Consider the following 23,711-nt stretch of genomic DNA (forward strand, 5'->3'; position numbering starts at 1 on the left):
GGATGCTCCGTCTCTGGGCTGGGGCCCTGGCTGGGCCTTGGGGACTTGGGTCCTGGTTGGTGTGTTGCCAAGGTTGTGGGCGGGTGGGTGCATGGGGGCTCAGCCCTGGCGCGGGGGGCCTCTGGTGCATCGAGCCACCTGGGGGGCTCTTCAACTGGTGGGGAGACTGTTATGTCCTTGCAGAAGTTCTCTGGTCTCCAGGAGTTCACTCTGCAGGTGGGGGAGAGATATAGGAGAGGTGGATAATGAACTTAACCTAGGTGTCTATTGTATTGTGTAGTCTGGGAGGTGAGTGGATGATGGGGTGCAGTTTCTCTGTGGTGGGCTGCCCCAGATTCTGTGGGGCTGGGCGATGCTGATGCTGTGGGCCCCGGTCCCCCTCTGTCCCCTTCTGGCTGCCTGTGCCTCAATTTTATTCCACAACTTAGACACCCACATTACTCACACTCTCATAACACATACGTATAGGACCTTGGGAGTGGGCACACTACACAGCATCCAGTGGACCGTCTGCGTATACAACCTCACCTCTGGCGCCGGTGCCCACCTCTCAATTTTAAATACATGTAGACATTCAGGGTTCTCGGGAGGGGCTGTGCGGCAGGTAGCTCCATGCCCTCCTGGGTTTTAAATACACCTTAGAACACACATGCATCAACACTACATGAGCGGGCAGAGGGAGGTTTGGGGTCTTCACTCACCCCCGTTCTCTGTTGCCCATCGGGGCAGGGAGGTGGGAGGATGAGTCGGCCGTCCGACTAGGGTCTGGAATGTGGGGCCTCCGTGCTACTGCGGGGCAGTCTGCTTGTCTCCACCCCAGGGAAAAGGGTAACACCCCCTGGGTCTAGGTGCAGTTTCCCCCTCTAGGGGCAAGGGTACCTGGACCTGGGGTATAGACTATGTTAGGGGGAGTGTGATTGTGTGTACAGTGTCTATTTGTTATTAGACACCATCTCTCTAGGGACATCTCAGGCCCTCCAAAGTATGGAGGCCTATCTCCCCTCACCGCTCTCCCTGCTGGTGGCTGACGCCCTCCGACATCGGTGCATTGGTGGTTCTTGGTGTCCGGGGCGCTCAGGTATGCACCGGCTCACTCCCGGTGGCTGCTTGTTGGGGCCTGGCGCCTGTGGCCCCACTGGGCCCCCTCGGGGGGGTGGGGTGCTCTCGGCCTCTTAGCGTAAAGCTGTTCATGCAATTGTGTTTCAAGTATATAACACAAACAGAGCCACTTTAGTCTTGTGCTTTTATTTTTTCTCTTCATCATTAAATCCTTTCTTTGTTACCAAATTTAATAGTAATCAATTCTCACTATATATTATATGGAACAGTTTTGTTGCAAATTTTTGTTGCAGTTTTTTCTTCTTTGTTCTAATTGTCTTATTTTATTTATTTACACAACTAAACTAAAAAAAGACTTAAAATATTAACACTATACTAATACTGCTCTCAGAGTCTGTCCACTTTGCAGTGCAGCCACACACCATCTCCATGTCTAAACAAAGTTAGTGACAGATCAGCTATTTTTGTCAATGAGACTTAGGTCACTCGAAAAGAGAAACCCAAACAGCTGAGACTGAGGTGCGTTTGAGCAAACCTCCATAAACTCTGGACCTTAAGTTTTCAAGGCTTTACAGTGAAACAACAAAGAGATCTAAAACTGACATTAAGTCCTGAAGGATATACTGTGGAGCAGGTTCAACAAAGCCAGACTTTCTTTATGTTAGTTTGCTTGACAAAATCTAAAATCCTATAAAAGTATCAAAGTTTAATAAAGTGCTGGATGAAAAATGTTTAAAGCTTTATAGCTGGCGTTAGCTTATCATTCTGTTGTTGTTCATTTTCTAGATACCAAATGAAAATTTATACTGATGTTGTTCTTCATTTTTTTACGTAAATTAATGTTTTGTTTTGTTTTTAAACAGGAGGTAGTAACAATTACAAGATTTGCCAGAAAAGCAAACTTCTGTTTTTGATGCATTACTTGGAGTTTAACCTTTTGTCTGTAAAGATGTCTGTGAAAATGGTCAGGTATAAGAACTGGACTTTCAAGACTTAGAAGAACATCTGACTCCTGGGATTCGAAATGTAAAGAGATCAGGGGCTCAAGACTTTTTCATAGTATTTTAGAAGAGCGGGGGCTGATGTAAATGTGCACTGCTCTGTGGCACAGCTCTGAGGAATTTGAAAAACATTTTAAACATTGGCAGCAGCCTCATTACAGTCAGAGGTGACCTGAGGAGTGATCTGTAATGGGCTGCTATTTCACATTAATGCAAATAATATTATTTAAAAAGTGTTACAGTCAGGTAACGCAGTGATAGCGCTATAATCACCACTGCAAACAAAGCCAGAGCTGCGTGGAGGCCGATCCTCTTAGAGTTCGCTGGTTTTGATGTCACTTCCACAGGTTTTTCAAACGCTGCTGCAAAGAAATTGAACGAGCATGAGTGAAGGGATCATTGTCTCAAGAAAACTTAGTGACTAATTAACAAAGTTAGTTGCTTAAGACTTAAGAGATTAAGACTAAGATCAAGCGTGAATTTTAGTTTTACACACACTTCATTAGTTACAGCTCTTAAATAGTCAGAAAAGACTATCTGGCAGCAAAAGTCATGACATGAACTTCACTGGATGGCATAACCAGAGAAGAAAAATCGATGTGTGTGAGACACAGAGAGGGTACCTAATGGTAAAGGAGTGCACGGTTGTGTTAATATTGATAGTACTGATGCTCTCTTTTTTTTTTCTGGTGTCTGACCGTGATGTAGCTGTAAAAATGTACATTAATATATAGAAACACACTGACTCAGTACAGTCCTTTAATTATGCAAATCTAAATATTTGATACTACTCAGTTATTGTTATGGAAGCCAACCAAACAGCCAGTGATGTCATCTTACCTGTAACATTGAGGTCACATGTTTTGGAACGAACTTCTTCGTTAAGGACAACGATGCAGTGATATGTCCCCGTGTCGTTGAGCCTGAGATCAGTTAAGAGACATTCAAGTCGTCCTTTCCTGGCGAGCTGTGGCTCACACTGCAGTCGTCCTCTGTAGTTCTCATCTGGATACACCTCAGTGCCAGTCTTACTGTCATAGAAGAAAACCTGTGTTTTCCTTTTCACATTCATTAAGTCTGTTTGCAGGAAGTCAGGAGGCCTGTTGGTGTGGAAATTTAGCAGCCATGTTATCGTGATGTTACTTTTGTCTTCAGCTTGGTAGATCTCCTGTTCTTCACTCATAGTGAAGTTACTTTGACCTGCAGGAGTAAACAGGCAAAGAATAAATTAGGAACCATAACAATAGACAGACACAGCTCATAAATAACAAAACAATGAGCAGATGAAGCCTTCAAATTCTGTAACCATACTGACAATCTCAGGAGTCAGGCTTCTCTTTCCAAACTATCTTTTATGAGGAGAAGCTAATCAAAAGAAACTTATGGGATGGAGATAAAACGTATTGTTTGAGATGGAGCAATGAACTGACAGCCAGTAGAGGTTCTTGATATGGATGACATGGGCGGTTGCCCAGGGTGGCATCTTGGTGGGGGCGGCATCATGGCATCAGCAAAAAAAAAAAGTTGCTCGCACCCATGCTGCCCCGACATCATGCCAGTGCATTTTGGGGATTGTATGGCACCGATCGGTTTTCTATTGCCCATTTGCGGGCAGTAAAGGCACCTTCTGTTTGCGAGGTGCACCTGCTGCTTGCCAAACACAACGAGGAGATGGGCGGGGCGGTGGGGGATTCTCTGGCTGGAGCGGCACCTAATAACCAGCTCGCAAAATAAAACAAAATAAAAACAAACCAACAAACTAGGGCTTTCAACGTTAACTCTATCATCACGATTAACGCAATTAAAAATTTTTACGCAATTAATCCATTTGGAGTACAGAATGACTCAAAATCCCTTAAATGTCTCTGTCAACGCATTTCGGGCAGTTTGTCCAAAGTGTGTCCATTATGCGCTCCAGATGACACCAAAAAGACACCAAAAAGGCCAGGACCACCACTGCTGACAGCAGTGCTCTAGATATTAGTTTCCATGTCCACAAGTGTGTAACAGTCTGCTTTGGTTAGTTTTCATTACGGGGTGAATGTGAGGCCCAGTGTGGACTCGAGGTCACCATCAGGAAAAGAAGAATATATTTTTGTAATTGTGAGCACAATTTATCTGATTTTCAACGTACCAAATATTTTAAATCATCTGATTTCAAACAGAAATCAGAGTCAGATTATTGAAAAAGTGTAAAAGTATCTGATTCACATAAATCAAACTAAGAATCAATATCAGCACCAAGTTGACTGAAGCAGGCCTCTGGACAGTAATAAGCCGGCAGGTACGTGGCTTATTACTGCTTTAAATCCTTCTTTTTAACATTAGAAACAGGAAGTTTACAAACTAATGCTTCAGCAGCTGAACACAGCAGCTACTCACCCACTGCAGCACAGAAGAGATTCACAGTTAATACTGAGAGGAGGAGAGCTCTGCAGCTCCACATTCTTCATTGTACCCTAAACAGTAAAACCACGAACAAGAACTTTTAATCACAGCATTATTTATAACATCTATAATTTGATTCAGTTAATTCCTATCACAGCTGAAGTAGACAGTAGATAAACACTTCATTTCTTATCTGATCACTTTGTTGTTATTCTGTCACATAAACATGTTTTTGTCAGTGGAAGAAACACATAAGAAAATGGAAAGTGCAAAAATCAACTTTTTGAAAGTTTCAGTTTCATTTTGAATGAAACTTTTTTTCTTCATACTATTTTCAGAGTTCTCAAACAATAAATCCAAGGATTTAAAAATAATGTTCAGGATGTAAAGGATTTCAATTTTGTCATATCAAAGTTTTTGCACTCACGATAGATTCACTTCAAAGACTCTTTGATCTCTAATATGGATTTTATGACTGCACGGATATTATCGCTGTGTAATTGTGTTTTTATGCAGCTGAACATGCTGAATAGAAATGACTCTGAATCCCAAAAACTTGATTCTGTTCATCTGGACGTAACGTTTTGAGCAGGAAATCTTTTCATCACTCATCCAAGTGACTTCTTCAGTCTCAGCTGACTGCAGGTTTCCCAACCTTATAAACAGTACATTTGTATAATGACTGAAAGTAGCACCACTGAGTGAACAATTGGCTGTGATGTCAGTTCCTTGATATACAAATTATCATGAACATTGATCAGAAACCACTGATCCAAATAACTCTAAAAAAAAACTTGTCTAATGTATTTCTGATCTGAAGAGGAGTGTAGATTTATATTTTAGGTGATTATAAATCTAAAGTACCGTTCACCTATTTAAAGCATACAAATGTCAGAGGAATGTTATAGAATATACTTTTATAAAACTGTATCAGTATGTGGGCCTCTGTGGATATTTACTTACTGCAGAGTCTTGTGTCGGATGCGAAAAGAGCAGATAGTCACCGAAAAAGAACAAAATTGTCTGCTACAGACTCAGCAGACTGAGGGACAGTACATTAAAATCCCTTTGAACTTTTAGCTCTACTGCTAAAAAGCTCCTAAATAAACGCATTGATAGACTTCATTTTCACACAGTCTGGGTCAAATATATGAAATGAATACACTCACATAATGTATATATAAAGCAGCCAGTTAATTTCAGAGCAGGATCCATCAGAGAAAAGAACATAAATCAAATTAAAGTGTCCCAGTCAAACGTCTACACTAACTCATGCATTATTCTGAGTAAGTGTGACATTTTATAATACTAGAAAAACATTTACTCTGCACAAGTATTATAAAATCATAAAATATTTTGAAAGTTGAGATAAAAATGAGAAATTGTTTGTTTTGCCATGCACTGAAAAAAAGGCCATGTTGGATTTACTTGATTCAATAGTGGACATTGGTTGCACACAAATGTTTTGCTTTGGCAGAAACTTAAACAAATGAGTTAAATCAACCCAACTTATTCATATTCAATAAACTTGTGCATTTGGAACAGAAAACGCAATTGGAACATGTTTAGATGAAGTAAGTTGAGCTGAAAGACATTGAGTGTGTATTGGGGGGGAGTTAGTTATCGGAGTTGGAAAGTGAGTTATTCAGGAGAACTCTCCCCTTACATTAACTGCCCTGTTACTGTACCACCTTAATAAACCCTGGTGAAGGCAAAACGACTTGTGCTTAAGAGTCTACATGAAGGTTACAGTATATATCTTCAGTGCAGATATATAAGTACATAGGCATACATGCCACCCAAAAACACACAACAGATCCTTCCTCGACTCTCTGTCTGTGGGTTCATAGTTGGAGTTTGATGTTTGGTCTCAGCAGCAGCTGCTGGAAAGGACAGAAAATATTATTTTATCCTGAAAGTTCATAAAATCTATTCACCAAAGTTTATTATCCTAAAGTTCAACTAAAATATGACCGATCCTCACGTTTTAAAGTTTCACTCATCTCACCAGTGACGTTGAGTCGACATCTTCCAACACTGAAGCCATAATCAGTGTTGACCTCACACAGGTACAGACCCGAGTCATCAGTCCTGAGTCTGGACAGTTGAAGTCTGATTCGTCCTTCTCTGAGGGCGTCTTTGTCACTCTGGACTTGTCCTGAAAACTTTGCATCCTGAGACTCTGACACCTCAACACCTTCATGAACATGATACAGGACTGAGACGTTATCACTGATGAAGAGTTCACAGAGGATGTTGAGAGTTTTGGTTGATCTGTCAGGTTTGGTGGTGAACGTCCACTCCAGTGTGATGTTGTGGTTCTCCTCTGCCTGATAGGAGGTCTGTGTCACATTGACTACAAATGAGCCTGTTGAGGAGACAGAGAGGGAAAGAGAGGAGCAGACACACTGAGAACTGGAACAAATCTGTTGTTGAGCTTTATTTGGAGTTCATAAAGTGAAGCTGTAAACTAACCAGAGACACATGAGGTGAGGATGATGAGCAGCAGGATCCTGCAGATCATCTTCTCCCTGTGAGAGGAGACAGAGGTGAAGAGTCATCAACACATGAGGTCAAAGGTCAGTCAGTACAGCTAGAAGAAGGAAAATCTACAGTCTGACTTCATTCACTCATCACAACATGTGAGCCTGTTCATGATCCTGATTATTACACTGACTGACCAAAACTACATGAACTACAAACACTGCAATGGAAGCAACCAGGAGAAAAACCTGCACTTTGATTTCATGTTAAAGTTTTAAGAGCTGTAAAATTTGTTTTCTGTCACAAGGTGGCGCCATGCTACAACTGAAATAAATTATTACAGTCATTTTCTCAGAAGTTCGCCCAAAGCTTCCAACTCACTCAGAATAAATATAATAAAGGCTTCATGAGTATCACTGATATATTAGCATTTATTTCACTATTTGAGCAAAATGTTTCTGTTTATACTTCCAGTTTTCTTTTAACTTTTCTGTGATTTATACAAACAAAATAGCCAAAAATCATAAAATAATGTTTATTTAAATACTTAAATCAAACAGACATCAAATGAGACAGCTTCCTGTTAGGAGAAAAGAAAACTTTAATTGCAGTTTAATGGTTGGTGTCAGTGTTTGCTGTTTGAGCTCTACTAAAACCAAATGCAACCTACTGACCTATAAATAAACTGTGTCAGTACCACTGTTTTACCACAAACATGACCTCACACCTGACTGGGATGCTAATAATAATAATAGAACATTATCACATTAATGGCCTTCAGCACAGCTTACATTTGACCCACACAGAGTGTCTATGAGAAAAGCAGAAACTGAGTTCTCACACAGTTAAAATAAAGTCAAACTGTGCTACAGGTTGTCATTCATGAACACTTATAATCACATGTTATTTTACTCTAACACAGAAATGTTTCTTTATTAAATTCAGTCATGTAGTTATGTCGTTACTGCTCTACAAAGCTTCTTCAGTTATCTGCAGGTGGTCCGGCCAAATATTAATGCTAGTACAAAAACTAAGGTCAATAAGAACCCAGAGTGATGTTAAAGCTGACTTTATGTCCACCCCACCGAGATCTTTAGCATGCAGCAAAGTGATGAGCAGTCAGCTTTGTAACGTCTGTTTCTGATGATTTGCTGTTTTTATGCTGTTGTCAGCGTCGATGTTGTTTGGTGTCAAAGTGTGAATACTAAACACAGATCTTATTACTGCTCTCATCAGCATTGAGGTTTGTGTCTCTGTGTGAGAGTGCAGTCTAATGCTCATATTATTAACTGTTAATCTATTTGCAGACCTGTTGCTCTGCTGGGATGAACTGTCAGCCAGTCTAGGATGCTCCCTGCCTCTCACCCCATGACAGCTAAAAAAGACTCCAAACACCCACACACAACACTGAACTGGATAAGTAGTCAAGTGCATGTATGGATCAACCCATTGCTTTTAAATGCACTCAAAGTTAATAGGGAGCTGCTGGTTGAGCTGGTGAACCACAGGTCAAACTGTGCTGCAGAGGCCTGAGTCTGGGTCCATCCCAGGCCTGTTCGTACATGTCATTCCTCCTCACTCTGTCCCTGATTTACTGTCTTAGGTGTGCACTGTCCAATGAAATAAGGACTAAAATCTTAAAAAATCAATATTTAAAAACAGACAGCATACAAATAAATTACACCCATTAGCATGTAAAGTTTAACATGCTAATGTTGTCTCCTCTGCATTCAGCTGGACATTGTTTCTTACCTTTAACCACTTGATTTATCGCTGAAGTGCACGATGACTCCGTCCGGGTACAGTTGTTTGGTTCAGCTTAAATGTATATATGTGCACATGTCTCTATTTGCAGCAGTAACTGAGTATGATTCACTGCCGCTGATGTACCCTAACTATGACCTCAAATTAAAAATATATTTTTGTCATCACTATTTCCATTTCCTCATTTCAGTAACTGCACTGCATTAATTTGTGTGCATGTTTACCAGAAAGACAGTGACCTCTTTAAACACTGAGACATAAAAAACCTAACTACAGGTCAAATGTCAAATATAAAGGGCTACATCTGACTCTGGTGTATGTAAAGGACCAGTTCATCAAATTTACCAAAGGTAAGATTAGACTGGATACTGAATGGTTTTTTAAAAACATGGAGATAAATACTGACATGCCACAGGCTGGTTTTCATTATCATGTTTAATTAGATTGTTTGTACATAATAAAAAAAACTTATAGTTACAAACTCTTTCCTGTGTCATTCAAATGCATCATTTTTCATTCAAAGATAAATTTAAATGACACTGTTCTTTGTTCCCATTTCCTAGCTCTCACAAAGACCCCACTAAGAAGTCTGACAAGTCAAAAAGTGTTTTTGTTTTCACATCTTATCTGACTGCTTCTGCTTTTAGCTAAAGTGTCTTCTTAACCAAAAAAGCACACAGTCGATTTGATATGTGGGGACTGTGTTATAAGCTAACGTTGAATGAGACAAACCAAATTTATGAGCACTTCATGTGCATGCATCACAATGAAGCTGGAGGCTAGTTTGTCATGTGTGACCGTGAATTTATGGACTCAGTGGTTCAGTGGCAAACACTGTCACCTCACAGTAAGAAGGTGTTTGATCCCACCTCTTGTTGGTTATCTATCATTGTACAAGAACACATACAAATCCCTCCTTCGTAACTCTGTCTTTGCTAAAGTAACATAAACACAACTGTAACACCTGAAGCCCATTAAACACAGGTCATCACACACTGACTGGATGGGTCACCAGCAAACACACTCATTACTCAATCATTTGCTCTATCAAACATTCACATACTGCATTATGAGTGCATATTTTCTACATTCATGTGGTGACAACATTTCAATACTTTACAAAACACAACCTTCTCATCCATCTCAGATTCATCTTTCAGGTTGTACAATCAGCAAAGTCACTGACAGCACCGCTGGTGGATAATGAGACACCAAGACTGCACTCGCTCACGTCTACCAACTAACAAAAATCATATGATCGGTGTCACAGGAGCTGCAGACGATCACTGTTTGGCACAACGCACACGAGGCGGAGCCATTTCTCAGAAAAAATAGTCCGCGTAAAAAGCTTACCTGTTCCCACTTGCAGCAGGTAGCGAGATGCTGTGCACCTGTGACTTTTCCACTCAGCACTCTGAAAATGTCCGTGTGAAAAATGAGAGTCCAGCTGCTCACTGAGCCTGCTAACTGCTGTGTATTTCTACTTTAGTGTTTTTCAGACTGAACTTATTTTCATGTCTTTTTCTAAATCTATTTTTTCTTTTCTGTGCTGCTGTTTCTTTCACACTCTGATAATCCATTTGGCTCAAACAGCACAATAAACTCACCCACTCCAGTTTTTCTGCACTGACTGTGGAGGAAACATGAGACGTTTCCCGTTTCTTCATCAAAACATATAACATGGCGCCACCGTGTGTCAGAAAAACACTTCTGCAGCTTGAAAGACTTAAAGTACATGAAGTACACGAATACCTTTCATCCACGTACTCTCTGAATAGAAAACAGGATTTATATTCAGTCTGATTACTGAACAACTTCCAGCTCATCAGATCAGTGTTTGATCAACAATGTAAATGATACTGTTGGAGTTCAGTTCAATAACATGATGACAGAGAATAATAATCATAAACTTAATGGAGGAAATTGTTCTTCATGTTTACATTATTTAGAAGGGAAACTTTATCAAACTGTCAGTAATAACATGATGAATATAAACTGTGATTATTTTATGGAGATGAAACAAAATGAGAGCATTTATTGTGATTATCGCTCTCTGTTGAACAGCAGCGTATTATGAAGTCCTCAGGTTGATGTTATGATGATGATGATAATAATGTGTTATAGGCTCTGATGTATCTGTGGTTTCATACACATTAGGTCATGCTTTGCCTCCTGACAGAAACGTTTTTAACTGTAAGTTTACTGTAAATTTAAAAACATGCTTTAGATTTAGAAATGTAGATTTTAAAAGCAGGAACCTGCTTTGTGTTGAGTGTGAAGGACACAAAGATGAGCTGCTGTCTGGTTACCTGTTGGACTTTATTCTGCTTCAAGAACAGGATCATCAATAAACAGTATTGATACTATGACTCCACAACATGTGTCAAAGGGAGGACTAGAGTTTAATCATCATTTGAACTTTGAACTTGAAGTAAATGTTTATTTTGAATATGTTAATAAAATAGAACCACATAGAAATAAAAAGAGAGAAACAAACGAAGCAAAACAAAAGGAAAACAAAGCAACCACAACTACAAAAACAAAAAAACCACAAAAAAATTTAAAATGAATAAAACACTTCAGTCTATAAAATCAGAGCAAACAGTTTTCTCTGATCAGCATTCAAAGCTGTAACATTACATTAAAACATTTCCAGCTGTTGTTTGTGATAAACTTTAATATTTTACCTCCAGTTTTATTTCAGTGATGACACACAACAAGGTTAAAAACAGGAGCGATGTAAAATGTGCTGTTGACTCTGTTATTGTTAGTCAGCTCCAAGATGATGAGAGCAGCCATGGCCTTGATGATGCTGTTAGATGCTGTGATGAGTCTCTCTTCAGTTAAACGCATCTAAGACAAGAGACACGATCAAGCCGACTTGGAGTCAAAGACATCATTCTCCACCTGATCAAACGTGTCTACACTATACTGACTAAACCAGCAAGCACTGTGAGAGTCATGTTTTTGACTTCTATGCTTTCAAACAGACTTCAGCTCCTGCAAAGAGACCTGCCAGCTTCAGATGTTTTCAGATGGCTGTGCAGAGGTGGGATGTATCAGAGATTATGATGAGGAAGAGTACAAGGCTGTGGTGGAAAACTTTGTCATGTGGTGAAAGCAGAACCATCTGCAGCTTCATGTCAAATCAAATCACTTTTATTGTCACGTCACATGTGCAGGTACACTGGTACAGTACATGCGAGTGAAATTCTTGTGTGCGAGCTTCACAAGCAACAGAGTTGTGCAAAAATACAATAACATAAAACAAGCAAAATATAAGAATGGCTAAATCTGAAAGTAATAAATATATGAACAATATATAAGAGTATATGCATTACTGGATGTGTATACTAAATATGTTTTTCTACGTGTGTGTGTGTGTGTGTGTGTGTATGTATACATATTTTACAAATTAAATAGAGTAAACAAAATATATAAAATATACAGAGGTTGGTAGTTGGACATGTGCAAAACAGTGGCATTAATGTACAGTATGGAGTGCATAATGTTGAAGTTCCAGTAGTGAAGGTGCGGTGTCTATGACGTGTTCAGCAGTCTGATGGCCTGGTGGAAAAAGCTGTCTCTCAGTCTGCTGGTACGGGACCGGATGCTGCAGAACCTCCTTCCCGATGGAAGTAGTCTGAAGAGTTTGTGGCTGGGGTGACTGGAGTCCTTGATGATCCTCCTCGCTTTCCTCAGGCACCGCTTCCTGTAGATGTCTTGGAGGGAGGGAAGCTCACCTCCAATTATCCGTTCAGAGCACCGCAGTACTCTCTGGAGAGCTTTGTGGTTGTAAGCGGTGCTGTTGCCATACCAGGTGGTGATGCATCCAGTGAGGATGCTCTCAATGGCACAGCGATAGAAGGTCCTGAGGATGTGGGGGCTCATGCCAAATCTTTTCAGTCTCCTGAGAAAGAAGAGGCGCTGCTGCGCCTTCTTCACTGTTTTGTTTATGTGTACTGACCACGTAAGATCCTTAGCCAGATGTACACCAAGGAAGCGGAAACTGCTCACTCTCTCCACAGCGGCGCCGTTGATGGTGATGGGGGTGTGTACTCCTCTGCACCTCCGGAAGTCCACTATCAGCTCCTTTGTCTTTGCGACGTTGAGGGTGAGATGGTTGTCTTGACACCAGTGTGTCAGGGTGCTGACCTCCTCCCTGTAGGCCGTCTCATCACCATTGGTGATAAGACCCACCACTGTAGTGTCATCCGCAAACTTCACAATGATGTTGGAGTTGTTAGTGGCCGTGCAGTCGTAGGTGTAGAGTGAGTACAGGAGAGGGCTCAGTACACACCCCTGTGGAGCACCAGTGTTCAGTGTGATGGGGGATGAGGTGGTGCTGCCCAGTCTGACCACTTGGCGTCTGTCAGACAGGAAGCTAAGGATCCAGCTGCAGAGGGAGCTGCTCAGTCCTAGATCCTGCAGTTTCCTGTCCAGCTTCGAGGGAACGATGGTGTTGAATGCTGAGCTGTAATCTACAAACAGCATTCTCACATACGTCTCTCTCTTCTCCAGGTGTGACAGGGCAGTATGTAGTGTCAGGGCTATGGCATCATCAGTGGACCTGTTGTGGTGGTATGCGAACTGTAGGGGGTCCAGTGAGTCGGATAGTGAAGAGCAAACGAAGTCCCTGACCAGCTTCTCGAAGCATTTGCTCCCGATGGGGGTCAGGGCTACAGGTCGCCAGTCATTCAATGAGGAGATGGTGGAGGATTTGGGTACAGGGACGATGGTGGCCATTTTGAAGCAGGCTGGGACTGCAGACAGAGAGAGGGAAAGGTTGAAGATGTGTGTAAACACTCCAGCCAGCTGAGCTGCGCATGACTTGAGGACGCGGCCGGGAATCCCATCCGGACCAGTAGCTTTGCGTGCGTTCACCTTCCTGAAGCACCTCCGCACATCCTCCTCAGACACAGTGTGCGCCCTGACGTCATCCGCGGTGCGCACACTGTCCGGTCTCATGGTGTTTGCTGTGTCAAATCTAGCGTAGAATACGTTTAGATCCTCACACAGAGAGGCCGTGGTCTGCGGTGTGCTGGTTTTCCCTCTAAAGTTTGCGATCGTGTTTAGTCCCTGCCACATACTCCGAGGGTTGTCAAACTGCTGTTCCACTCTGTCCCTGTACTCACGTTTGGCTGCTTTGATCGTCTTCCGGAGTTGGTAATGTGCATGTTTGTAGTCGGATGTGTTCGCGGAGGCAAAATGTAGCAAAGAGAAATGAACTGGTATTGAGCATGAGGAGGACAAGACCAGCAGTGACTCTTGGTTCCATCCATGGGGTCAGCGTGGAGACAGTGAAGGATTACAAAGACCTCGGTGTTCACACTGACAATAAACTGGACTCCATTAAAAACACAGAAGCCCACTTCAAAAATGTATGTTGAGAGGATGTTGAGAGTTTTCAGGTATCTGTCAGGATTCTGGACTTTTCCACTAACAGGAGTCAAAAAATCACGATGAATGCAATCCCACACTGGAGTTTATTGTCTATTAAAGCATATTTTCAAAATGGTTACAGGGAGTGCAGAATTATTAGGCAAGTTGTATTTTTGAGGAATAATTTTATTATTGAACAACAACCATGTTCTCAGTGAACCCAAAAAACTCATTAATATCAAAGCTGAATGTTTTTGGAAGTAGTTTTTAGTTTGTTTTTAGTTTTAGCTATTTTAGGGGGATATCTGTGTGTGCAGGTGACTATTACTGTGCATAATTATCAGGCAACTTAACAAAAAACAAATATATACCCATTTCAATTATTTATTTTTACCAGTGAAACCAATATAACATCTGCACATTCACAAATATACATTTCTGACATTCAAAAACAAAACAAAAACAAATCAGCGACCAATATAGCCACCTTTCTTTGCAAGGACACTCAAAAGCCTGCCATCCATGGATTCTGTCAGTGTTTTGATCTGTTCACCATCAACATTGCGTGCAGCAGCAATCACAGCCTCCCAGACACTGTTCAGAGAGGTGTACTGTTTTCCCTCCTTGTAAATCTCACATTTGATGATGGACCACAGGTTCTCAATGGGGTTCAGATCAGGTGAACAAGGAGGCCATGTCATTAGTTTTTCTTCTTTTATACCCTTTCTTGCCAGCCACGCTGTGGAGTACTTGGACGCGTGTGATGGAGCATTGTCCTGCATGAAAATCATGTTTTTCTTGAAGGATGCAGACTTCTTCCTGTACCACTCCTTGAAGAAGGTGTCTTCCAGAAACTGGCAGTAGGACTGGGAGTTGAGCTTGACTCCATCCTCAACCCGAAAAGGCCCCACAAGCTCATCTTTGATGAAACCAGCCCAAACCAGTACTCCACCTCCACCTTGCTGGCGTCCGAGTCGGACTGGAGCTCTCTGCCCTTTACCAATCCAGCCACGGGCCCATCCATCTGGCCCATCAAGACTCACTCTCATTTCATCAGTCCATAAAACCTTAGAAAAATCAGTCTTGAGATATTTCTTGGCCCAGTCTTGACGTTTCAGCTTGTGTGTCTTGTTCAGTGGTGATCGTCTTTCAGCCTTTCTTACCTTGGCCATGTCTCTGAGTATTGCACACCTTGTGCTTTTGGGCACTCCAGTGATGTTGCAGCTCTGAATCAGTCAACAGGCTTTACCCCGTACGAGCTGCTGACCGGGAGACAGTTTCCAGCACCGTGGACAGTGGTCTCGGCGGAGCAGCCCCAGAAAAGGAACAGGTCTCATGCTGAATATTTTAACGAATTGAAAGCCCTTGTGTCCAGTTTCACAAAACAGGTGACGTGTGAGAAGCCCAGAGAGAAAGGAGAGGTCCCTGACGCCAAGGCGGTGTGGCTAAAGGTCATCAAACGCAAGTGGAAGGAACCCCGGTGGACCGGTCCATACGAGGTGATAGCCCGGACGGCTACAGCGGTCCAGCTGAAAGGGAAAGGCGACACCTGGTTCCATTGGACGCAGTGTGCGGCCGCAGACGAGAGCCTAGTGGACGAGGACCCGGCTCCGGCGGACACGGGGGGCAACGAATCTAAGAGGCAGAATAAATCCTCTCCCCTGTGCAACGGGCCGACCGGTAGTCTACCCGAAAGGCCGAAGCAAGAAGAACCGGTGAGGAGGAGATTGCCGCGCCTGCAGAAAGGAGGGACCACAGACTGAGTGGCCAGAAAAGGGTGGCTGGAAAAAGAGAAAAAAACCAAGCAATAAAGAGACAAAGGAAAATAACGCTTGGCATTCCTTTTATTTTAATCATTAAATACACGCTGAAAAATGCCACGCAGTGAATCAGAGCCTCATGAGGAGAGGACACAAATTAAAATGTTACTTGTTATTGTGAGTTTGATGTCTGTGATGATATTAATTATGGCCATATGTTTGCTCGTTTATACTTTGCAGAAAAACCCAAGTGAACTGTCCGGACCCGGAGGCCAGCCCACTCCAGCACCACAAGAGGGATCGTTCACCGAAACGGGGCCGAGGGTGAGAACAAAGCGTGAGATCTCGGTCACAGAGGATGGGTGTCTCAGCAGATATAAGGGGCTAGAGTTGGACTACGTTAAAGGGTCCACAAGTGCATACACATTCGACTTGTGTGAAGTGATTAATTGTAAAGGGGCAAACAGCAGCTGGAGGGGATATGATGTGTGGGTTTGTAGTCACCCTGACATATGCACGTGGGGAGGGAGCCCTCACTCCAGCCGGGGAAGCCACGCTGTGCTGGGGTCTTATACTGCAGGGCAGTGGTGCATTCCTGGTTGGGGGAATGTGGTAGGATGGACCGGAGTAGGTTGGCAGCCTCAAGTGCCTGAAGGATTAAAAGGGATATCAATTCAGAGGGATTTTTCCGCTTCTCAGAACCCCATCACCCTTTCCCTGGGTCCCTGGAACACTCTGCCTAGGTCAGATAGTCCGGGAGGCGTGTTCTACCTGGTAATCGGGGTAGATATGTTAGGAACAGATCCAACAGGGGTAATTAGAATAAATCTTGTCGACCCAAAACCCAAGCCAGTAGGAAGCGAGTCGTCTACCGCAGCACCAGAGGAACGGGAACCAAAAGCTAGGCGAGTCCTCACGGTAGATTATACGAGGTTAAAACCGAGGGATTTAATAGAACGCGCCACCGGGTTCAGTGACAGCAACCTGTGGCTGGACTGGATGGCATAAAATGCCAAGGAACAGGGAGTGTCGAATTGTGTGGCTTGTGCGTCTGCTAGACCACGTTTGTTCACAGAACCTGCACCACTACATCCAGAGGATCAGTGGGGCTACGACTGTATGTTGCAAATGACTAGAGAAGCGGTGAGCACTGGAAACTGCACGGTTTTGTCCAGTTTATTTCCCCCGACCGATAAACAGACGAAGGCAGGACCATTTATGCCGAAAAAAGATAATTATACGTGTTTCAAGTTCTCAACAAATCACATTAAATATAAGGTGGGAGAAATTGACCCAAGTTGGTGTTCAGTTACCAAAACGGGGAGAACCACAAACAATGTAAGTGATGCAAACACGTTAATCGGGACCTGGGCTAGAAGTGGGCTTTATTATTACTGCGGGCACAAAACTCTTTTGGCTCGTGTTCCTCTGGGAAGCGTGGGGACGTGCGCAATGGTGAGGCTGGGTGCGCCACTTATGCTAATAGGAAACCGGGTGAAGGCAATCCCACAGCACGACACACGCACACTGACCGCTAGACGCAAGAGACACGTTTTGGTATAGCGAGGGTCCGAGGGAACACATGCTTATGATCCTAGGATGGACTCGCCGACCTGGATAGACTCAATAGGAGTGCCCAGGGGAGTTCCAAATGAGTATAAGCTTGCGGATCAAATAGCAGCCGGGTTTGAGAACATTCCAATAATCGCTGCTCTCTTTCCAGTGACCCCAAACAAGAATGTGGATAGAATTAATTATGTTCATTATAATCTGCTGAGACTCTCTAACCTTACCCGAGATGGGATGGAAGGGGTAGTGGAGCAATTGGGTCCGACCTCGTTGATGGGGGTGCAGAATAGAATGGCTCTAGACATGCTGTTAGCAGAACGAGGGGGTGTATGCGCTATGTTCGGTGATCAGTGCTGTACTTTTATTCCAAATAACACGGCTCCAGATGGGTCGGTGACCCGAGCTTTGGAGGGGCTGAAAACACTCTCTAAGACCATGCACGAACACTCGGGAATTGATAATCCGCTGGAGGGCTGGATGACTTCGGTCTTCGGACAGTGGAAAGGGTTTGTACTCTCCATTATGCTTTCATTAGCTGTGTTGGTGGGTATTTTGGTGACCTGTGGCTGTTGTCTCATTCCTTGCGCCCGAGCTCTGTTAGAGAAGGTGATCACGAAGGCAGTGGATTCAGGAACAGACGCTCACATGCCCATGATGCCTTTGATGGACATGGGAGTCACTGTGTGGGACGAGGAGTGATGCACCTGAGAGTATGGTGACCTCTGGTCAGCCAGAGGTCAAAAGGGGGGAATGGGGGATCTGACAAAATGCTTTTGCCATTATGTAATCTGTAATTTCTACATAGTATGCTGATCAGTGTAATTTTCAATGATTAAACTGTAGTAGAGACGAGCAAACATACTGGCAGACCGGATAATATGATATGAAAATGATTTTAATCTTTTATACATGATTGCATTTGAGCTTATTAAAGAGCTGTGGCTCCTGGTCAAGTGAAGGTCAGAAACTCTTGGCAGGCATTAATGATCAGCCAATACACGGTGAGGATGACAGGAGCTCTGAAAGGAATCGCAATACACCTGCTTACATGACATATGCCTAGAGTTATTTTTATCTTGTATTACTTATATCCTTTAGAGCTAAGATTTAAGTTTATCATTTATACCTTATAGCCTTTTGAGTAAGTTTAAGTTTCATTTGATGTTCATTTTAAGTAAGTTTCCTTCATGGGTTGAGTAGCATCATTTGAGTGTGACATTTAGTCTAGAAGCCACACAGAGTTCAGGTGTGTACGAGCGCAGGCTTTGTGTCTGGAGAGGTGTGAGGTGAGCCGGGGGCAGGAGAGGTCATGACACATGCACAGCATACACAGCTGACACCCACACACTCACACACACACGTACACACCATAGTAGATTTACTTTAGTAGGTAAGAAGTTAAGATGTGTTTTTGCTGCAATTGCAAGTTGTGCCGGCGTACTGTCAGATGGTTACAGGAAGCGCACCTGATGTTCTGGGAGATAAGAATGCGCTCATGGTGCGACACCGGGATGGAGATGAGACGTAATGTTCTTAAAACTATGTTAAAAGTTAACAGGAACATTTTGTGGTTTAGGTTGACGTATGTTGTACTATGTCTGCTTTGCAAAAGAGGGGGGCTTTGTTGTCTTACCCATATAAAACCTTTGTCTGATTATTGTAAGTTCAGTTCGATCGCTGACTTTGCCCAGTGTTGAACTCCGCGCGTGTAATCAATAAATCTTCGCTTTGATCATACCTTCTGGACCAGAGTTGTCATTTGCTTGTGAGCCCTCCGTACTCCTTTTCTCCAATTTTTGAACCTTAACAGTCTTGGATGTGTTTGCTCAAAAAATTGAATGTTTTAATAGCAGTTTAAAACCAGAGCGCTCTCTCTCACTCTTTTCAGTAACTTTTGGCCAAATGGTGGTCCTTCCGGATTACTAGCCAAAAACCTCTGAACCATACAACTGGATTGCAAACATATTACCAACAGTTCACTGGATCAAACATTTTGCCTGTTTTTTCATTCTTTGATCAGTTTTCCTTTTAAATATCATAGATCACTCTTCTATACAAATACTATATATTCTCTATTTCTACTACTACTGCATGATCTAGAAGTTAAGAAGGTGGCACTAGGACTTTCATGTAATTTCAAACACATATGAAACATTTACCACATTCAAATTTATAATGTTATGTATTTTGAGATATGTATCGATTACACTTGTGTTATTGTAGCTCAGTCACTTTGCTACTTTATGATCTCAGGTTCAGTTTTCTGAGTCAGCACCAGTGTTGGGTAAGTTACTTTAAATTAGTAACTTAGTTACATTACTAGTTACTTCTCTAAAAAAGTAACTCAGTTACTTCAAGTTACTCATTACTTTCAAAGTAACTAGTTACTAGGGAAAGTAACTTTGGTTTTACTCAGAATTCTCTTGTTAATGTGTTGCTTCCGTAACTGGATACCCAGCAAGATTGCCAGTCTTCTAGCTTGCTTACTTGCCACAAGTGCACTGTGCCACCTACCAATAGAAAGGAAAAAATAATGTGCATATTTCCACGAGAGAAATCCCACGCCTGGACCGACGTTGACCGCCGCCATGATTCTAGCCTGCTTTTTACATCTAACACAAAAACTGCAGTCGTGGTGTTTTTGATTGTACTCAGAACTTGGAGATTCTGCCTTCTGAATAGGAAGATGTGGGTAACACCAGACTGCAGATGAGCTGCATACAGAGCTGGACTGGGACAAAAAAATCGTCCCGGGCATTTTGACTAGAGACCGGCCCACCATTATAGGAAAAATCATAAAGCCTTTGACAGTGATGTACACTGTTCTGATGGTATATATGTATCAATCTATCAATTGTTTGTTGTAAGACTCAGATAATTATTTTTTTAAAAGCTAGACATTTTAAATGAGAATAAGAAAGAAAAGTATTTCCTTGTCCCCCCCTTTCCCTGTTAATGCCCTACCTGGCCCCCTGGCAAAACTTTGCTAGATCCGCCCCTGCACAGTTACCAGCCGTCAGCTACTTAGAAAAGGATGCTGGTGTTATTTGTCTCTCAGAAACAGTTCATAACTTCCCTTCAACTCATCCATGTCACCTAAAAGGTAAACCTGTTTCTCCATCACCTGTTCAGCTCTGATGATTCAGTAAGAACATCTCCTAGTTTCATCTTCATGTTTCCCTCTCACCACATATCCAAACCGATATCATGACCAGCAGCTTTACAGCTGTGGCTCCAGCAAACATCAGCTGATACTAGAAATTAATATTAAATAAATTCTAACAACAGCTGATCAAGCTTAAACGTGCTGCTGTTGTTTAACGCGACATCCGCTGGTTTCCTCTTTCTGGCGCAAAGTGGGCGATAAATAAACAAGAGAGAAAAGCTGATCAGCTGATCATTGATCAGTTTCGTGATTGAAGTAGAAACAGGAGGGGAGCGAATGAGAGAAGAAGAGGCAGCTGTGCAGCTTCAGCTTTGTGTCTTTTTCATTGTAGCTGAAGTCCGGGACAAACTGTTCCTTTTCACCTCAGTACGAAACGCGTAATATTTTCTCTGAATACCAGACGATTCTGTTTTTTACGGGACGGTTGGCAACTCTAATAATTAACCGTATGAACAAAATAAAGTTCAACATCAGTAACATAGCACCCACCCAGCTGTATACAGTAGAAACTCCGTCATGCTAGCTAGCACGCAGTACGAAAATGTCAGTATAAGGAAAATAAACTCCACCTAAACTTGGTTTATATCTGACCCAGATAGACTGCAGGTCATAACTTCTTACCTGAAGTTCAGTTCACCTGACACGCGGACCGGCAGCCGCTTTGGGTCTCTCCTCTTGCCTCCCTTTTCCCTCATCCACCTGCTGGCCTCCACCACTTGCTAATGTTATTGAATCTGCCACACGAAGTAACGAGTAACGAGCCTATCTAAATCCCAGTAACGAGTAACGCATTCCTGGTTTATAATAACTAGTTACCGTGCTCGTTACCACAATAATAACGTAGTTACTGTAACGCGTTACTTAATAACGCGTTAGTCCCAACACTGGTCAGCACAGATGTAGATATGAGAGTCATGTAACCTAACTCTAAACCCAGGGTATACAGGTTCAGTGAATGTGGTGTTGAAGGTGTGGAGGTGGACCAGTGTGCCAGAGATTATGTTATAGAAGGACACGGTGCCCATAGGACAGTCCACATACACTGCTACTTTGTGACAGGCAGAGGAGGAGACAGGGATGGCTCTTGATTTGTAATTGTGAGTTGCAAAGTATTCACCCTCATCACAGTACAAACACCAGGACTGATCAGTTTTGCCAAACCTGCTGTTATCACCGTTTCCTTTCCGTTTGATTCCTTTGTAAGCCACTGCAATATGAACCTCTCCACTCCACTCAACCTCCCAGTAACAGCGACCCGTCAGAGTGTTGGTACACAGCAGCTGAGGCCATTGATCAAATCTGTCATCATTATCAACATACTGCTGGTCCTCTTCTACATGCACCACCTTCCTGTTGTTGTCAGACAGTTTGAGTTTTCTGTGTATTGTGTTTAGATCCAGGTTTAGTTCACAGAAATCTAATGGAAAGAATATGGGGAGAAGATATACAATCAGTTTGTAGAACTCTAATCATTCAAACTACAAGAGTTACTGTGCTATACAGTCTGAAGACATTCTGAAATACAAGGAATGCAATCATGAATACAAATTACCAAGAAAATTAAGACATCTACAGTATCGAACTGCAGCATGCAGTGACTGTTTAAATACAAGCCTAAAATCTTCACATCACATACCACCTCACATGATGGTTCGTCATCAGATCGTGTTGTTTGTCTTATACTTGATGATGAATATCACCTTTAGCAATCTTTGAAGTCAAGTTCACATCCAACAATCCAATTTTTAATTTCACATCTGAACTTTGTGTTTTAAATCACAGTGCTTTTATTCCCATTTGCGTGTTTTCTAAAACTCTACTACTTAAGAACTCTTACTCTATTGACTTATGGTTTTGTAGGGGATCTACATAAGATAGTCCCAGATAATGAGGCCATATCGACCTATAGTCATATGTCAACAGTAGATTTTTATGGGTGGCAGTCACAGTTGAATATATGTAGAGCAGGATACCCAACACACCTGGCACAGTGAAGAATAAAGTGAGTGTACACTTGGAGTGTTAAGCAGAGGTCTGAGATCGTCAACTCCGATTTGCATCAGAATGTCAACACCATGTTGAGTATGAAAAGTCCCAGCTATATGTATGGGCTCAAATTGTGGTAATAAATATTTTGTACTTGAAATTAAATGCATAGTTGTGAACTGAGTTTTGTAACCCTGTAAACCAAAATATGTGAAAATTTTATGTTTGTGCATCTACAGATGAGAATTTGTGTGTTTGTAAAAAAGATTAAAAAAATATTTACATTAGTTACAATTTTTTTTGTTAAGGTCTGCTTACAGATACAAAGCAAAAAACTGCATGTAAAACTTCCCTGGCTGTGTGTAACTTTCAACTTACAAGTACGAATTTTGACACAATTTTTCTTCCTTTCAGCTGATTGGTCAATGTCATGTCAATCACAAATTTAACAGTCCAATCAGAGAACAGATGAGTTTGGTTGTCGGAGGGGTGCTTTACTGAGCTTCAGGTTCTGGAAGGGTAAATGGCCTTTCACGTGCCAGCATTTTCCTTCATCACCACGAAGGAAAACATTCTGTGCGGTGATGGTTTTTTTGTCATAGGTTCTTTTACTTATACGGGGACCTCCAGAGCCTTTTCAACAGCGCTGCAGACCTTGGGGAAAAGCAGTGTTGTGGAAATGACACACTCTTCACTAGTCAGGATAGCTACAAAGCTTTCTTCGTTATGAATTAGCGATGCATGTTTTTATTGAACATATGAACATAATACAACACAAACTCTTGTAGAGGACATAAAGTCAGAGAGATACATGTATTGAAATGACAAGGAGCAGGCACATCTTTAGCTGCACAACTTTATCCTTTCAACAGCTACCGAAAGTTAGGGGACCTAGCTTGTATGACCCCTATGGGATATTTATATAGAGATCCTCCAGCTTCAAACTGTATTACCCCTCCAGGACCTGAAGCTCAGTAAAGCACTCCTCCAACAGTCAAACCCATCTGTTCTCTGATTGGATTGTTAAATTTGTGATTGACATGACATTGACGAATCAGCTGAAAGGAAGAAAAATGGGGGGGTCAAAATTCGTACTTGTAAGTTGAACCACACACAGCCAGTGAAGTTGAGTGCAGAGTTTTACACATAGTG

At 42.3% G+C, this 23,711-nt stretch overlaps 2 protein-coding genes across 10 annotated transcripts in view; both read right to left on the reverse strand.

Moving 5' to 3' along the window:
- Positions 1-38: 38 nt before the first annotated feature.
- The window catches only part of LOC109195592 (uncharacterized), a 48,429-nt gene continuing 24,756 nt past the window's right edge, over positions 39-23,711 (reverse strand). For 2 of the 3 annotated variants that reach the window (XM_025900359.1, XM_025900358.1), the window contains exons 5-6: positions 2,334-2,422; positions 136-210 (exon numbers count right to left, since the gene is read on the reverse strand). In XM_025900359.1, the coding sequence (XP_025756144.1) occupies positions 151-210; positions 2,334-2,422 (149 nt within the window). In that variant the 3' untranslated portion in view covers positions 136-150. Of the gene's footprint in view, positions 211-2,333; positions 2,423-2,900; positions 3,261-4,442; positions 5,813-23,711 lie in introns of those variants that run through there. The other variant, XM_025900362.1, reaches the window with a different exon arrangement.
- LOC109195593 (CD276 antigen) lies at positions 6,034-10,315 on the reverse strand. Of its 7 annotated transcripts, none has more exons than XM_025900366.1 (4): positions 10,050-10,315; positions 6,924-6,979; positions 6,433-6,816; positions 6,034-6,328 (listed from the first exon to the last, which is right to left on the reverse strand). In XM_025900366.1, exons 2-4 carry the CDS (start codon positions 6,970-6,972, stop codon positions 6,210-6,212), a joined length of 552 nt encoding a protein of 183 aa, XP_025756151.1. In that variant the 5' UTR covers positions 6,973-6,979; positions 10,050-10,315; the 3' UTR covers positions 6,034-6,209. The 7 variants fall into 7 exon arrangements, with proteins under 7 accessions (XP_025756151.1, XP_025756149.1, XP_025756152.1 ...); XM_025900364.1 differs by having other exon boundaries at positions 6,034-6,331; positions 10,050-10,314; XM_025900367.1 differs by having other exon boundaries at positions 6,457-6,816; positions 10,050-10,310.

The sequence above is a fragment of the Oreochromis niloticus genome, linkage group LG18, assembly GCF_001858045.2.
Source record: "Oreochromis niloticus isolate F11D_XX linkage group LG18, O_niloticus_UMD_NMBU, whole genome shotgun sequence".
In the NCBI taxonomy this organism is placed as follows: Eukaryota; Metazoa; Chordata; class Actinopteri; order Cichliformes; family Cichlidae; genus Oreochromis; species Oreochromis niloticus.

Excerpts from the sequence above, each read along its gene's own strand:
- LOC109195593 (XM_025900364.1), bottom strand. The coding sequence starts at position 6,972 with ATGATCTGCAGGATCCTGCTGCTCATCATCCTCACCTCATGTGTCTCT. Across the intron at positions 6,817-6,923 it reads CCTCACCTCATGTGTCTCTG|GCTCATTTGTAGTCAATGTG; the intron begins GTTAGTTTACAG and ends TCTCCTCAACAG. Across the intron at positions 6,332-6,432 it reads GATGAGTGAAACTTTAAAAC|CAGCTGCTGCTGAGACCAAA; the intron begins GTGAGGATCGGT and ends TGTCCTTTCCAG.